Genomic DNA, 15,442 nt, shown 5'->3' with positions numbered 1-15,442 from the left:
TCCGCGCCGCCCGAAGCCGCGGCTCCCGGTGATGCTGCTGTCGGGGATGCGCAGGGAAGGCGGTGAGAGGGGCGGGCTCCTGCCGCCGGCCTGCGATGCTCTACCAGCGGCCGGACGGATCACCTGAGGGCAGGGAGTGCATCTCCCAGCGCCTCGCGTTGCTGCGGCAAAGCCGGAACCATCCGGGGTGCGTTGCTGACTTGGTGTAAGAGATCCCTCCTGGTGTCCTCTGGGCCATACCGATGAGCAAGTACTGACCGGTTTTAACTGGCACGATCAAACATCTGGGTGAAGGTGTACTTCACCGGGAAGGTCCACCCCGGATCTTTGCGGGGCTCCTGGGGAAAGGTTTGAAAAAACCTGAAAGTCAGGTGAGAAAATCTCAAATCCACAGCATAAAAGAAGCATGAGAAAAGCCTCTGTGGTTGACCTTGATTAACACGTGCCTCAAAATTCAGTAGAGGAGTGGTGTAAGTGTCTCACATTTGGCTGTTAAACAGCTTACTGTTAACTTGCAAAAATTAATATGTAATCGCAAAAAAGAACACATGCAAATGTGTGGTGCACCAAATACACAAACCTGTGGTGTTCTGTCCTCCCATTTATTCGTTACTACCTAGAGAGTAAGCATGGTGCACATTCCTCCTGCAATTGCAGTTAAAATGTCATAAGATCTCTCTTCATAATACATAAAACTAGTAGCTTTGTTTTCTGACTGGAAGACTAGTTATACATTAGAAAGTCTGTTGCCAGAGAAGTTGCAAGTATACAAGGAGAGATAAAATTGAGTATTGATTAACTGTCCTGAAGGGAGAGATACTGTGGTTTACGTAGTGTGTACTGCTACTGTACTAATATGTCCTACCTTGTCTCACACAAAAAGAAATACTTTTTTAAAAATCGTTATAAATTTCCACATGTAGCTTACTGCTTGGCTGTCTGTGGATGAGGTAGTAGAGAGGAGGATCAGATGACTTAGAGAAGAATGGGACTGCCTATGGTAGCAGTTCTGGTTTATGCTGGCCTAAAGTAGTTGTGAAAATACAGTGTGGTGGGGTAGCAGGTGTGAGCAATTGACAAAAACCTGTTTCTATAATGTTTTGTCTTCAGAAAACAAGAACATGGCAGAATATAAAATAAAAACCAAGTTTCATTGTTCATGAACACATACACTGTCATAGTCTACTGACACTGGCTTTAGAAATTTATTAAGGAGCCTTATTAAGGAGACATTTTTTAAAGACTTTGTGTTGCACATTCTATAGCACTTTCGAAAAGTCAGGTTTTGACACTGTCATTTGGGGGGCCAGTTTGTTATTGAAAAATAAGATCTACATATAAAGTTATATTGGGTAATAACACAAGTTTTAAAGTTGCAAGTGGAAGCAAGCTTGCTTTGGTTTTTTTTGTATTGCTACTATTTACATATATGACCCTCCAAGAGCATTTACTTTAAAAGAAGATACAGGTGAACATGTTGGGGTTTAAGTTAGGTGTGTAAATTGCCAAGCAGACACCAAGTTTTATTATCATTGAAACAGTAAACAAAAGAGATGGAAAATTGCCTTTTTGTAATTTTTTCTTTTTTTTTTAGGAAAAAAACCTCATCTCCTTCCTTGGGGAAAGACAGAGCAGACACAGTGATCATTGGAGGTGGTTGTGTTGGTGTGAGTCTAGCCTATCACTTGGCTAAAGCTGGCTTGAAGGATGTTGTTCTGCTAGAAAAATCTGAGCTCACTGCAGGATCTACCTGGCATGCAGTAAGAAATATTTTGTTAATGTCTCAAATTAACAGCAGTTTGTGTATATAATGGTGTGGAAGTTTCATTACCTTTTTATTTCCTGGCTTTCTTTCCTGCCACTGCTGAAATTATATAAAGTCTTGGGGGAGCAAATATAACAACTGTACACTGTGGGGGTTTTTTAAGCCTGAAAGTTTGTCTACATTTTAAGGAAAAGAACTAAAAAGACATACATGTAATAATATTAGAGTGGGGACACCGCCTATAGTAATGCTAATCATGTGGACATACTGGTGCACAACGTACATGTATGTAATTCCATATTTTCTACATTAATGTCTGGAGCAGGTAATGTAACAAAATGAAATAAAGCTTGCCACAATAATACAATAATAGATCCTTTTTCCATTAATTTCCAGTTATTCTTATCTGAAATTGGGAGGTTGTTATCCCTGTGTGTAGACCCTGAGATTAGCCCAGTTGGTTAGAGCACGGTGCCAATAATGCCAAGGTTGCAGATTTAATCCCAGTATGGGCTATTTACTTCAGAGTTCGACTTGATCCTTGTTCTTTCTTTCCTACTCGGAATATTCTGTGATTCAGTATAAAAGAGGAGAAAACCCAACAGTTTAATGTCTCTAGAACTACTCTGTTAGTACTATAGAACATTTATGCATACTTTATCTGAGTGCCTTTCAGGAACATATTAAGGAGAATGTATCAGATGTATTGTATTTTATTCTTGTACTTCTCCCAGGGGAGGAAGTCTGAAGTCTAGAATACTTCATCTTGTTGTAGATAATTTGTGTGTTTGGGATCTTATTAAAGAACAACAGTAGAAAATGAAATTTTAAAAAGTCACTGTCTGCAATATATAAGTAGTATATTTCATTTCACGTGCTTTTCAACAAACAAAGCAAAAGAAAACACATTGTATGTAGTTAGGAGAAACAAAATTCAATAACTTTGTGTATTTTAGACAGCTATACCATAGTTCAGCAAACAGAGCAACACCATGCATAGTGTCAGATCATGCATCTTGTGTATTGAATCATAACTATGAAACACTCAAAGAGTACTTCAACATAAGTACAGGAGTGAGGCACTGACTGCTCATGGCATTGCAAATCTGCAGATGTATCAACCTTGAAAGGCTGTTGAGATTGGTGGAAGTGCCAGACATTTGGAGAAAGGTGTATGTATGCATCCTTTTAAAATGCCGAAGGGCTGAGCAGAGTAGCTAAAGGCCAGCTAACCATAATTTGGTTATTGGGAAAATCATCAAACAAGTCTCAGATCTAGGCTCATAAAGGAGAAAAAATTTGACAGGGAAGAGTCAGGATTTGCCAAGAATAAATCATGTCTGATGAAACCTGATTGCCTTCTATTATGAAATGACTGAATTCTTGGACAAGGGGAGATCAGTTGATGTCACTTATCTAGATTTTAGCAGTACTTTAGACACCATTTCCCATAATATTCATGTATTCAGCTGAAGATGCTATGGTCTATATGGCTGGACAACTAGAAAATTAAAAGACTATTTGGATGGCTAGGCTCAGAGGGTAGTGGTTAATGGGTCATATGCTACCCAAGGCCTGGAAATAAGTAGAGTGTCACAGGAGTCTGACCAGGCACCCATCCTGTTTAATATGTTTTTCAATAATCTGGAGTAGGTGACAAAGTACGTGCTCATCAAGTTTGCAGTTTACACCAAACTGGGATGATCAGGCAATGCATAGGGCATAGCTGTGATGCTGAGGGAACTAGACAGGCTGGAAGGATGAAAGGACAGGAGCTTTATGGAATTTAACAAGGACAAGGGCAAAGTTCTATGCTTAGCCAGGAAAGTGGTGCAGCCTCCATCTTTGGAGATTTTCAAAGGACAGGCTGAAGAAAATCTTGAGCAATGTGATCTGATCCTTTAGCTGACCCTGCTTTGAGTATGAAGTTGGAGAGAGATCTCCCAAGGTCCCATTCAATCTGTTTGTTTCATTATCATTATTTTATGATTTTATGATCTTAATTTTTATACAGTGCAGCCAGGTTATGGTTGTCTCCCAGCTGCGCTCCTGAAATCAGAAACATTCATTATCAGAGGCGAAAGGCATCAAATGCATTTAAAATTCTTTCACTTGAAAGCGTCAGAGAGCGAAGTATTTATTTAATTCATACAATTAAATGCTTATGAATATATATGATTTTATAGCTAACTTGCAAGTGATTTGTGGCTTATTTAGTTAAAAAAGACTACACTAATAGTGACCATGAAAATGGAATTTCCTTATATCTGGAAAATGTATTACTACATTTGGAAAAATAAAAGAAGATCAGAAAATGTTTACATAAATAAAAGATGACAGTAAAAGTAATTATGAGATGAAAAACTTTGCAGGTAGAAGTGAATTAGTTATTCCTAGGTTACTTTACACAGCTAAAGAAATTTAAACATTTTGATGCCTAATTTATTTCCTCATTCTGTATACACAGAAAAAAAAAGGCCCTTAGAACGTAGTTTTTAAGAAACAAACAATTTTAATTACAAATTCTACAGTAAAAGAGCCCTGGGGTTTAGTCTAAGGTAATTAAAATAAATGTGTTCACAACCATATAAAAGCACATGTATCAAATGAGATAAAAACCACAATTAGTCAAATACCTAATCTTCACCTGTGTCCAGTATGATACTAATGATTGCAAGCAGTATTTTTTCCAAACTATTACTTTAGCCCAGGGACTTTAAGAATCCAGCCCACCTTCTTTGTCCTTAGTGGGACCATTAATAGATTTATCTCACTCCTACATGTTTGTGTGATCACTTTATAAATGCAGACTGTTGAGGTAGTGAACAATACCAAACATACTTAGAGTCAAATTTATGAATAAAATACAGACACAACTGAAAAATTAATACTGGCAAATGATTTATTTTACACTCTTTTCCACTGGATTATTTTGGCATTTCAGTGATGTGGTACACTATGATATCATATATAAACTAAGATATCAGAAAGATAAAATTCTCGCAAATAAAGGTAAGAAAAACTTTCAAGCTTGTGGATAGCATCAAGACATACAATCAGTAATGCCAGACAGTAATGACCCTCCTTCTCTGAAGATAATGAGTACCTGTCATGTCAGTGAGTATGAGCTATGTTTTTTGATGGAAATGGTATCTGGGTGTAAGCTATTTGCTAAGAACAATTCGAAACTAACTTTCAGAAGAAAAAGATCCTGTCTTAAATGTGAAACTGCACCAAGAAAGATAGGACAGAAGAGGCCATTGTTTAAAAAAATGAGGTTGTGTGATTTAATATATGATATTTTAATTATAGAGAATTGTAACATTTAATATCTTTTTAGCATTATTATATCTTTAAAGATCATTAAATCTTGCTTCTGTTATTCATATGGTTACAGATATTCCACTAACTTTAAAAGTTAAAGCCTCAAAATACATAGCACTGAACGGAGTTGACAAGTTAAAATCAAGAGTATTTAATGTTTATGCAAACTGGGCAACTTAGAAGGGAAGTATCAAAACTATACTATATGTGTTACTTTTTACTTTTGACTGCTATCATTTTTCTCAAAGGATCCCTAAAGTCGAAGATGGACTCCATCGTCTAGCTCCCTTAATGGAAGCAACCTTAATGTTTGAATAAGCTCTGTTTTAGTTAGCAAAAAATGCACTATGTATATAAAATATTTAAATCAGTGTAGTTATCTTGGAAACCTAAGTTAATTTTACATTTGTACTGTCTCACTTGAAGAAGGGTGTTAATGAGTTGACAAATTCAGGACATACGCTTAACTTCGGTAACACTGTATTCTGCTTTTTGAAGTGCTAAATGACTGCAGTTATGAATGTCATTAGGTTGATGCAGCCATCTCCATTGTAGGCAGGTGAATAGTTTCCTTAAATATAAAAGAGGCTGTAGTAACTTCTTGGTTTTACCTTTACATAAACTCAAAAGAGCTTGACAGCTTTCTGAAGTCAGACCTAGTACAGTGATGTACAGAATGTATACAATAATTCTTTAAACTACTTCTGGAATGCAGCAGTTGCTCTTTAGCTGCCACATGAGACAACTGTGGAGAATAGAAGAATATCAGCTTCCACTGCCCTGCTGTTCACGCTCCAGGAATGTAAGAATTCATGTGAAGATATGGTCTTCCTGAAGGTTTGGTTTCTCTCCCATCTCCATTTACAGAGAGAAAAGACCTTACTACAGGACATTTAGAGTTAATAATTTGACTTAGTTGTCAGAAATTAAGTTTGTGTGTACCTTCCAAAAGATAGGAAGCAGTCAGCTGAATAACTTAAGGAAGAAAGGAAACCACAGGAGAGAACAGCTGCAAAACTATCATAGGTTGACACATTTGATGAGAAAGGACAGATGGAAAGACACCTGTGCAGAAAACAAAAATGCCTTAAGTAGGGAAAGGATTTTATTTTTATTTTTGTAGCAATTGACTGTATCCATGTGTTTCTTTATGGTATCTTGACAGTTGGAAGGAAGGAAAGAACATTACATTTCTAATTTATGGTGTTATTTTTCCTATTTCTTATTTGAGGCTGGCTTAACTACTTATTTTCATCCTGGAATAAACCTGAAGAAAATCCATGCTTACAGCATCAAGCTCTATGAGAAACTGGAAGAAGAGACTGGGCAGGTAATCACCTTAACCTTTAAAGTATTAATTCAGAGTAATACTAGCTGCAGTAATAGTCTTACAAAAAAGTTTGTAGTTGATAAGGGTGTGGAGTGGGATTGTGGCCTTTTTTAATGAAACAAACTCTTCTGCATGCTTAGTCTCTATGTATTTTAGATGGTTTCCCAGATCCCTCTACAGTTTGAGAAAATGGTGTTCATAAAACATCTCATGAGCTCAGCAGATTGAGAGTCTGCAACTTTAGCTTGATAGAGGAGCTCAAATAGCATCAGAGATCTGGAATGAATGGATTGATTATGATACATTCCTGTTTTAAACGTGTCCACTTAAAAATTCATATGATACTATGCTGTCTGTACTTGAGAAAATTGCTGCAATTCTTCCCATTCCTTTCAGAGATGTGTTTTTATGTAGTGATTTAAGGAATGGATATGCAGAGAAACACAGGTGTCATCCTTTTTATCTGGCATCACTCAGCCATATAGATTTCATTTACTAAATTCATGCTTGCTTCGGACTGCAGCAGAAATTGCACAATCCTCACTGTACTAGTTACAAATTTTGTAGAGGTTTTTTTACATTTGTCGTATTTAATATGACATGTATTTTTTCTATTTGTCATAAAATGCTTTTTTCTTCTTTCTACCACTCAACTAGATAAGATACCACAGCAGATTATCATTGTGAATTTCAGTAAAAAACTTAATTCAGCCCTATTATTGTCCTGTGAGGTAACATAGAAAAAGTGAAAAATATAGTGTGTACCAGAAGGTAAGCGGTCAGTGTCTAGCTCTGTAAGGATGTTTACTTTATTAAGAAGGCAGAAAAGGCGAGTGGTTATTCATCGTGTCAATAAAGGTGCTTAGTTAGTTAAATATATTCTGCAGCATTTCAATAGGAAATTATGCGGATGATAGACTTTAATATAAGCTGTTATATATACTTATTTTTGAGACATACCTGATTCTATTTTTGAAACTGTGCAAGTGCATACATCAAGTATTAATCAAATCTTAATAAAAGTAAAAGTATCATGACATTCAATAAATGCTTCTTGCAACTGTTTTGAAGATAGTATGCATTAATCTAGGAGATTAATTTGATAACTTCTTGAAAAATTATTTTCTCTAGGGGTTTATATCTAAGCCCTGTTCCTTCAGGAGCCCCTAACTTACTTGAATTTTCTTTCGGTGATGTTAGTGACAAAATTCCTGTTAGACTTCCCATAGCATAGAAACATGCATATATGGCAATCAGTAAAGGTTCTTTCAGTAATTCACTATTTCTCTTTGGTTTAGTCTGTGGGATTTCATCAGCCTGGCAGTATCAGAATTGCTTCAACCCCTACTAGGGTGGATGAATTCAAATACCAAATGACTCGTGCTGGTTGGCACCCAACAGAGCAGTACCTAATCACGCCTGAGAAAGTACAAGAGCTATTTCCCTTATTGAACATGGATAAGGTAAAGAAGCTGGTTTTATGAAATATAATTTCCATTGCAATTAAATATTGGTCTATCAGATATAAATACGTATGGTCTACTTTCTTTATACAAATTGTAATTCTTGTTTTTCAATGAAAAAAAGATGCATTATAGCCTAAAATCAGACTCATGTGCATTTTAGTCCAGTGTGCATACTATTAATCACTATGTATATAATATTATAACATTAAAGCATTGCAACCTTTGATTGCACGGGAGATCTGAGCAATTTTACTCCTTTAGACAATTGTTAAGTTGGATAGTTCTATGTAGGCCAATAATATCACGTTTTGAAAATTTATTTTCATTTGACTTCTTAAGGTTTACTATATTCAAGAAAGGAAGTGGGTTTTTTTTTAAATTTAGCTAATTTTGATAATTTTTAATTTATTTCATTTGGGGAATTTTACCTCCACTTAGGTTTTAGCTGGCCTGTATAACCCTGGAGATGGTCATATCGATCCGTATTCTCTCACTATGGCTTTGGCTGCAGGAGCCAGAAAATATGGTGCCCAGTTAAATTATCCCATCCAAGTGACTGATCTTAACTCCCGATCAGATGGGACATGGGAAGTTGAAACTCCACTTGGAATAATTCGAGCAAAGAGAATTGTGAATACTGCAGGTAAGATTTAATATAAGCATTTGTGTACTCTTCAAATTTACAAACTAGCTGACACCAAGCACCTGTATTGAATTGCATGGAGTATGTAAGGACAGCAGAAAAGAAGAGCAGGTATGAGCCAAGCAGGGATGGTGAAGAGAGAAGATTGGGATAGAGAGAAATTTGGAGAGAGTGGGATAAAATGGCTGAACTCGCAGGGCATGAGCTTTACTGGGTGACCTTTCTCTCAGTGTCTGGGCTGTAGATCATTCATCAGCCCTGTGTTAGATCATTCCAGGCTTTCAATAAAGACTAACTGGAAAACCCATTGAAAGGTGCACTTTCTCATCATATGCCTTCCATACATAGGTGGTCACCTGCTATTGCTATATGCCTAGCTTAAATAGCAAGGATCTGAAAAAGTTCACCTTGAGGCTCTAAGCTTGCTCATGAGTGCCACGTTTGGGAGAAAAAGAGGACTACTGGAATCTAATATGCTTTTTGGAAAGCAAACAACCACACAAACAGGGAAAGCAAATTAAAAGAATTTTACGTAGATTGCAGAGTCAGACACTTGGAAATGAGAGGTGTCAATATTTGATTGCCTTTGGACTGTCAGTTCATGGCTTTCAGGCATGAATTGTGGGACAGCATTCAGTTACAAAATCACAAGCTCTCTTACAAATAGGATCTGTATGTCATTTGTTACACAGTGTGGATATATTGGTCTGGGAGTGATCCAAGATAATGAAATGGAAAGGCAGCTTTTTTGGCAGTCAGACTTATTTAGGCTACAGACTTCTAGGCACTCATTCCTAACTGTTGGCTCTACATCGTATGGATGAAATATCACAGATGTGGTAATTTTCTTACAGTTTCATAGCGTAGTTATCTTTCTTTGGCTTATGTATCAAGTTGACTTTAGGTGGAGTTTTTGGGTAAATGCTTTTCAAAGTTCATTTGCAAAAATTAGAATGCACCCTTCTGAACTGTTCATAAGTATTTTTTTTATTTAATAATTTATTAAATCAACAATATATTTACTTATTTCTCCTGTGTAGTTAACTGTTCAGCCAAAATGAATATTCGAAGCACATATTGCTTAACATTCTGGCTAATGATGTAAAATCAATCCTGTATAACACATATCTCTTATAAATGTTTTCTCAGATAACATTCATTCTTCTTCTCGGCCTTGCCTCATTCCACTACAGATCATGACTGGTATAATTCAGAGCTCATATTTTAGGCTCATATTGCAAAAAAAAATACATAAGAAGGCTCTTTACATTCTCTCTTCCCCCACCTCACCCCACAACTGACATCTGCTCAGGAACTGGAACAAACTAGTTTCAACCAATCTTAAGCTGTTCCTTATGTGAGATTTCCATTTTGAAGGAAAGTAGATGCCTAATAAATAATCCCTGACATGAACTAACTGGTACTGAGCCTGCTGAAGTGATTTGCAACCTATTTATAATGTAATGTTTGATTAAACTCTGCAAAAATAGTGAATTTAGTTTATATATACGGTGTGGGTGTGTATATAAGCATATTTTCAGACATGTACACACTATATACAATCATTTATATATAAGTAGCAGTGGGAGATTTTCAAAAACAAGAGATAGTCAGATTACATACTTCAGCAGATATGCTAAGGAATATAACTACTAAATATTTCAGCATCAGGTGTTTGCAATCTTTACAATTTAATCTTCATGAATGTCCTAGAGACATAATGTATGCCTTCATTTATCTCTACTATATGTAATAGGACTTGATATCTGCTTCCAATTAGAATTCTGTTTCAGAGAATATGTTCTTCCTTTTTCCATTTTGTAATACATTTGCATATCGTTCAAAAACCTTAAAGAAATTGTAATATTTTTTAATTAGTAAATGTCACTTGTTATTCTAAGCAATTAAATACACACTTACCATAAGTGACTTTTTTTAGAAGACAATACTGAAGATTTTATTTTAAGCAAACCTCTTACTCAAAAGCATTTTAAAATCAGCTGTGTTTGTAGTGTTATTCTGCAAAACTTCATGACTAAGAAAATTTCTCTTTTTCTGAAAGAAACAAAGTTAGGTTTCAAAGACCTAATTTTCTGCTACTTCACCTTTTGTTTTCTGTGGATCATTAGCTGACATTACCTTAAAATAGTTTTATTTTTAGGTGATAGGAAAATGCCCAAATCAAAAGACATTCCCTAAAGATTTTTAGCCTCCACTTAAATCCACATTTGTGTGTGTCATGTGTAATGCAGTAAACCCTTACAGATGTACTAGAAATGCAGTTTTATTAGAATTTTTTCATCATTTTCTGTACTAGGGAACATAAGTCATGTTTCAGTAGTCTTAAAGGATATTTTGGATCATTCACTGTGTACAACTGGGGCAGGATCATCCCTGAGCCAATATAACTGACCTAACAAGCGTTCTGGCAGAGAGTCTCCTCCAAGTGGTAAGGCTGCCATTAAGAAGCAAAAGCCTTACATATGATAATGGCAGAGCAACAGGTGCTGGTTTCTAGTATTGACTGGACAGTATTGATTGGACAGGGGCTTTTAACTGAACAGATCTCTTGATGGTGATGCTGAATTTCCTGCTCCCTTGCTTCAGGTGGCTATCAGCAATTATTGAGTCACCACAGAAAATGTTTTTGTTGGAAATGTTGCATTTGTAAAAACCACGGGTGTTAGTCCCTGAGGCTGGTCCTGCTGGCATGGGGGAGTGGCACAAGGCCAGCATAGCCCAATTCAGCTTTCCTAATTGCCCTGGCTTTAAGCCATGCCAGCCAGAGGTGAAAGGATGTATTCCAAAGTTAATGTCAGCAAGCGGCGTGAGCCGGCTGCTCCTGATGGAACAGGGAGCCAAGCATGGTAATAAGGCTGGCTGAGCCAGCAGGTGCTCTGTCTGATAGGGCACAGGGAAGGGAGCAGGGAAGGCCCAGGACTCACAGCTGGGTTCAGCCCACAGATCTCCTGACAAGCTTGTGGAGATGAAGCACAGTCAGATCCATGGTGATGAAGCCAGGCAGAGGCCAAGCCAAGAATGTGACCACAGGTCAGGAACAGGCCTGGTGACAGAAACCAGGGTTGAATAGTGCCCAGTGATCAACAGGCAGGACTGTGGAGATGAGACTGAGCTGAGGTCAAGCTGAGAAGTAGTCCACGGATCAGGGTCTGGATCAATGTGTTCCATGGCCAGGCACAGGCATGGTTGTGACAGAGCTGCACACACCTACAATCAAACCAGCTCAGACAGGTTCTGAAGGACCTGAGCTGACCTGGAATGACACAACTGACCTGTGTCCATAGGCAGGAGTGGGGATAGAAGTCCCAGGTGAGGCTGTTCAGGATCATTTATGCCTTTTGCTGCCCTCAGGGCCCTGAGAAACTTTGACCAGATCTTGGGGGGTGTGGAATGGAAGTCTTGGAATTGAAGAGAGAGGTAGGAATGTTTTAAGACAAGTAATCAACAAAAAGGAAGAAAAGTTGCATATTAAGCTGGGCAACATGAAGTGTATGTCCCAGGAGAAGGGGTGGCTGTGTTAGGTTGCAAATCTTGCTAGAGATAGTTTGCCATAAGCAGTTTGGAGTCAGCTGGCTGCACAAGAACTAGGCTGACCTACCTTCGTTTTCTGGGTGCCATATGTCACATAACCTTTTATTTGGAAGGCCCTGCTACCTTTCTTTCCTCTTTCATTTTGCCCTTCCCAGTGCTCACTCCCAGACTCCCCTGAAGGTCCTATTTCATCCAATTTTCCCCCTTCATTCCCACTCCTGAGACCTCTGCTCCCTGATCTAAAGAGTCAGGAGAGTGGGGCTGAGGGATATTCAAAGCTTCTTAGAGCAGCCGCCATTCCAGTCAGATGTACTTGTCCAATTCCCAATACTGTTATGTTCCAGCCTCACAGCAGATGTAAGCCATGATGCAGAGCCAAAATTAATAAGTTTGGCAATTAAGTGTTTTCCACTCCTTGACTTTGCCACAAGTATCTCTCTAAGTGAATGTGTCTTACCAGCTTAACCTTAACAGAGAAGAATTAAGTCTTCTTTAACTTATGCCTCATGGTATATGTGAAGGATCTTGAGCCAGTTTCAGAAGCAGGAAAATTGTTGCTTGCATTTTCTGGTCACAATCTGTATCAGAACTTCTGATGTGAACATTATAATGAATTGATTGCTGTGTGAGAGACATAATTAACATGAGTCACATGATGCATGTGAAAGAGGAAAGAAACTCCGATTCTTGAGGTTGGCTGTCTGAAAGTACTTCCTTGCTCTTTTGGTGTGTTAGGACTTTACTGCTGTCTTGGGAAAGCATACGAACTCCTTTGGTTGATTGTAAGAGGCTAGGTTAACACCTATGGTGTAAGCTAATGTATTCTGTTTTTTAAGTGTCTCTGACTTTGCTAGGAGTATAGTGGAGACCTACTTTACTGAAATAAACCAAGAGGTTTGTGCAGCTGTTAATTTAAGCCTGATTTATAATTTACCAATTACATATTTTTTTAATATGTGTATGCTATAATAATATATAGTATAATTAGGAAAAAGGACATGGAATTATGGAGGGAAAATATGCTGGATAATATGAAAAATAATGTGAAAATTAGAAGTATGGGGAAAAAAATGTCACATATAAAAGCACAGTGTTTCCTGCAAATATTTTACTGCCTATTCACTTAAATTAGTGTTTGAATGTTGGTTTTGGTTTTTTTTTTCTTCTCTAGGCTTCTGGGCACGTGATATAGGCAAGATGATTGACCTACCACACCCTCTCATACCTGTTCATCATCAGTATGTTGTGACATCAACTATCCCTGAAGTGAAAGCCCTAAAAACAGAATTGCCTGTGATTCGTGACTTAGAAGGATCATATTATCTAAGGCAAGAAAGAGATGGTCTTTTATTTGGTCCATATGAAAGCGAGGAGAAAATGAAGCTGCAGGACTCATGGGTAACAAATGGAGTCCCACCAGGTAACTAAGAACATTAAATCTTTAAACTTGATGAGCACTAGCACACATTTCAATGTGTATAAATCCCAGGCTGTTATGGTGATGGAAAATACAAAATATTTGCAATGCATGATTGTAATTCAGAAACTTTTTTCAAAGAATAATTGTAACTCTAATAATGAAAGAACAGAAATACAAATGTAACATAAGAAAAGCCTGCTTGAAATAGGCACAACATACACATGTACAATATAATCTTAGCCTACTTTCTGAAGAGGTGGCTGTGCTTTGTGATTAGATGCAGTCACCAAATCTGCATTATGTAGCCTTTTTTGAATGAATAGGGATTTTTCTTAGTTACAGTTCTCTCCAGCATACTGATGGGAGCTCTGGATTTCTGCTGTTCCTGCAGGACAGTGTAATTGTCAAGTAGAAACAGCAAAGACATGTCTTAGACAAAATGCTGTGCTTGGATATAAGTGCAAGAGAGCTGAACGTTTGTATAGAATACAAAAATATCCAATGTCATACAGCTGCTTACTAAAAAAAAAAAATAAATTACTGTGTTATATCTAAACTCCAGCTTTCCCTTCACTTCCGGACAAAAAGTTATACTAAGTCAATAGTATTGCTGTTTTAAAAAAATGCATGTTTCCTAAGAAAGAGCAATCAATGTTGCTTAGAGCCCTGACTGAGGAGTGAAATAATTCACATGGTTATATGGAAATGATAAGTATATACAGGAAGCATGTTTCTTCCCCTCTCAAATTATTGGTATGTTGAGAAAAATAATTGCGTGTTATTAATGTAGAAGAAAGTTTCTGTGTTCCTTCACTTCCTTTCTATTAAACTGTTGAATTTGCATGACCTTAGGGTTAAACAAATATGTATAAAGGATACTATAACTGCAGTGACAAATAAACTCGATGCTGTAGGTAACTAGGGTTTTTTGCACACTGTTTCTTGTGTAGGGTGGCAAAGGCTTGAACATACACACTGTTTAATTCCATGTAACTCTCATATAGAGAGATTGCATAGCTGTATTTAAAATGTATGTGTTTTTAGTGTAAGTAAGTATATAATAAGAGTCAAATATTTGTGCAGGTTTTGGAAAAGAACTTTTTGAGTCTGATTTAGACAGAATAATGGAGCATATTGAGGCTGCTATGGAAATGGTCCCCGTTTTGAGAAAAGCAGACATCGTAAACACAATTGCAGGTCCTATCACCTATTCTCCAGACATTCTTCCTATGGTGGGACCACATCAGGGTGTCAGAAATTACTGGGTAGCTATTGGTTTCGGGTGAGTAAGTTCTTTGTAACAACTTTTGTTTGTCTGTCATATTGTAAAAATGGCGGTCAACTCAACCTTTGTACATTTTTATGGATTTGGCCATTGTTTTGCACATATTTTGCGTAAAATGTAATTTGAAATAGTCTTAATTACCACAATCTCTATAATGTAAGCTCATCCTTCTCTCTTACTTCTTCTTCATAACTCAAACTATTTTTTAAATTTGTTTCCTCCTTTTAATCTGGAGGCAAATATCTGTGATGCTTTTAATGTAAAGGATTAATTTTTGGGTAATGAACTGAAGGTATACTAACCAGAAGACCAGCATACCGTGTGACTGACTGCTGAAGGAATACAAACCCAGTTTCTGACTGTGAAAGTTGAGCTGAAAAATCACATTGCTGGGTATTGGAAGAAAGCAAACGAAGAGGACAGTGCAAAAATAGAAACAAGTGGTTTACTGGTGTCATTCTCTCATCCATTATGACATTTTCCTTGAATGTGATTTACATCTTATTTATTACGGCTGCACTGGAGTCAGTGGTAAAACACTCACTGACTTCTCTTTAATTATCTTAGTCTGACCATTGAGTCAAGATGGATAGAATGAACCCATTACAATTCCAGGTGCCTGTTATTGAATACATTCTGTTTACATTGTTTTTCGAA

At 37.2% G+C, this 15,442-nt stretch overlaps 1 protein-coding gene across 1 annotated transcript in view; it reads left to right on the top strand.

The window, feature by feature from the left end:
• DMGDH (dimethylglycine dehydrogenase) overlaps positions 1 to 15,442 on the top strand; it is a 39,368-nt gene that overhangs the window by 341 nt on the left and 23,585 nt on the right. Inside the window, exons 2-7 of the mRNA XM_051788099.1 lie at positions 1,595 to 1,760; positions 6,321 to 6,419; positions 7,718 to 7,882; positions 8,324 to 8,528; positions 13,252 to 13,500; positions 14,584 to 14,782. Of these exons, the coding sequence (XP_051644059.1) occupies positions 1,595 to 1,760; positions 6,321 to 6,419; positions 7,718 to 7,882; positions 8,324 to 8,528; positions 13,252 to 13,500; positions 14,584 to 14,782 (1,083 nt within the window). The remainder of the gene's footprint in view (positions 1 to 1,594; positions 1,761 to 6,320; positions 6,420 to 7,717; positions 7,883 to 8,323; positions 8,529 to 13,251; positions 13,501 to 14,583; positions 14,783 to 15,442) is intronic.

The sequence above is a fragment of the Manacus candei genome, unplaced genomic scaffold, assembly GCF_025592945.1.
Source record: "Manacus candei isolate 608988 ecotype Guabito, Panama unplaced genomic scaffold, ASM2559294v1 h1tg000024l, whole genome shotgun sequence".
Lineage (NCBI taxonomy): Eukaryota > Metazoa > Chordata > Aves > Passeriformes > Pipridae > Manacus > Manacus candei.
The sequence above is the reverse complement of the archived record's forward strand: the minus strand, read 5'-3'. Positions and strand labels throughout refer to the sequence as shown.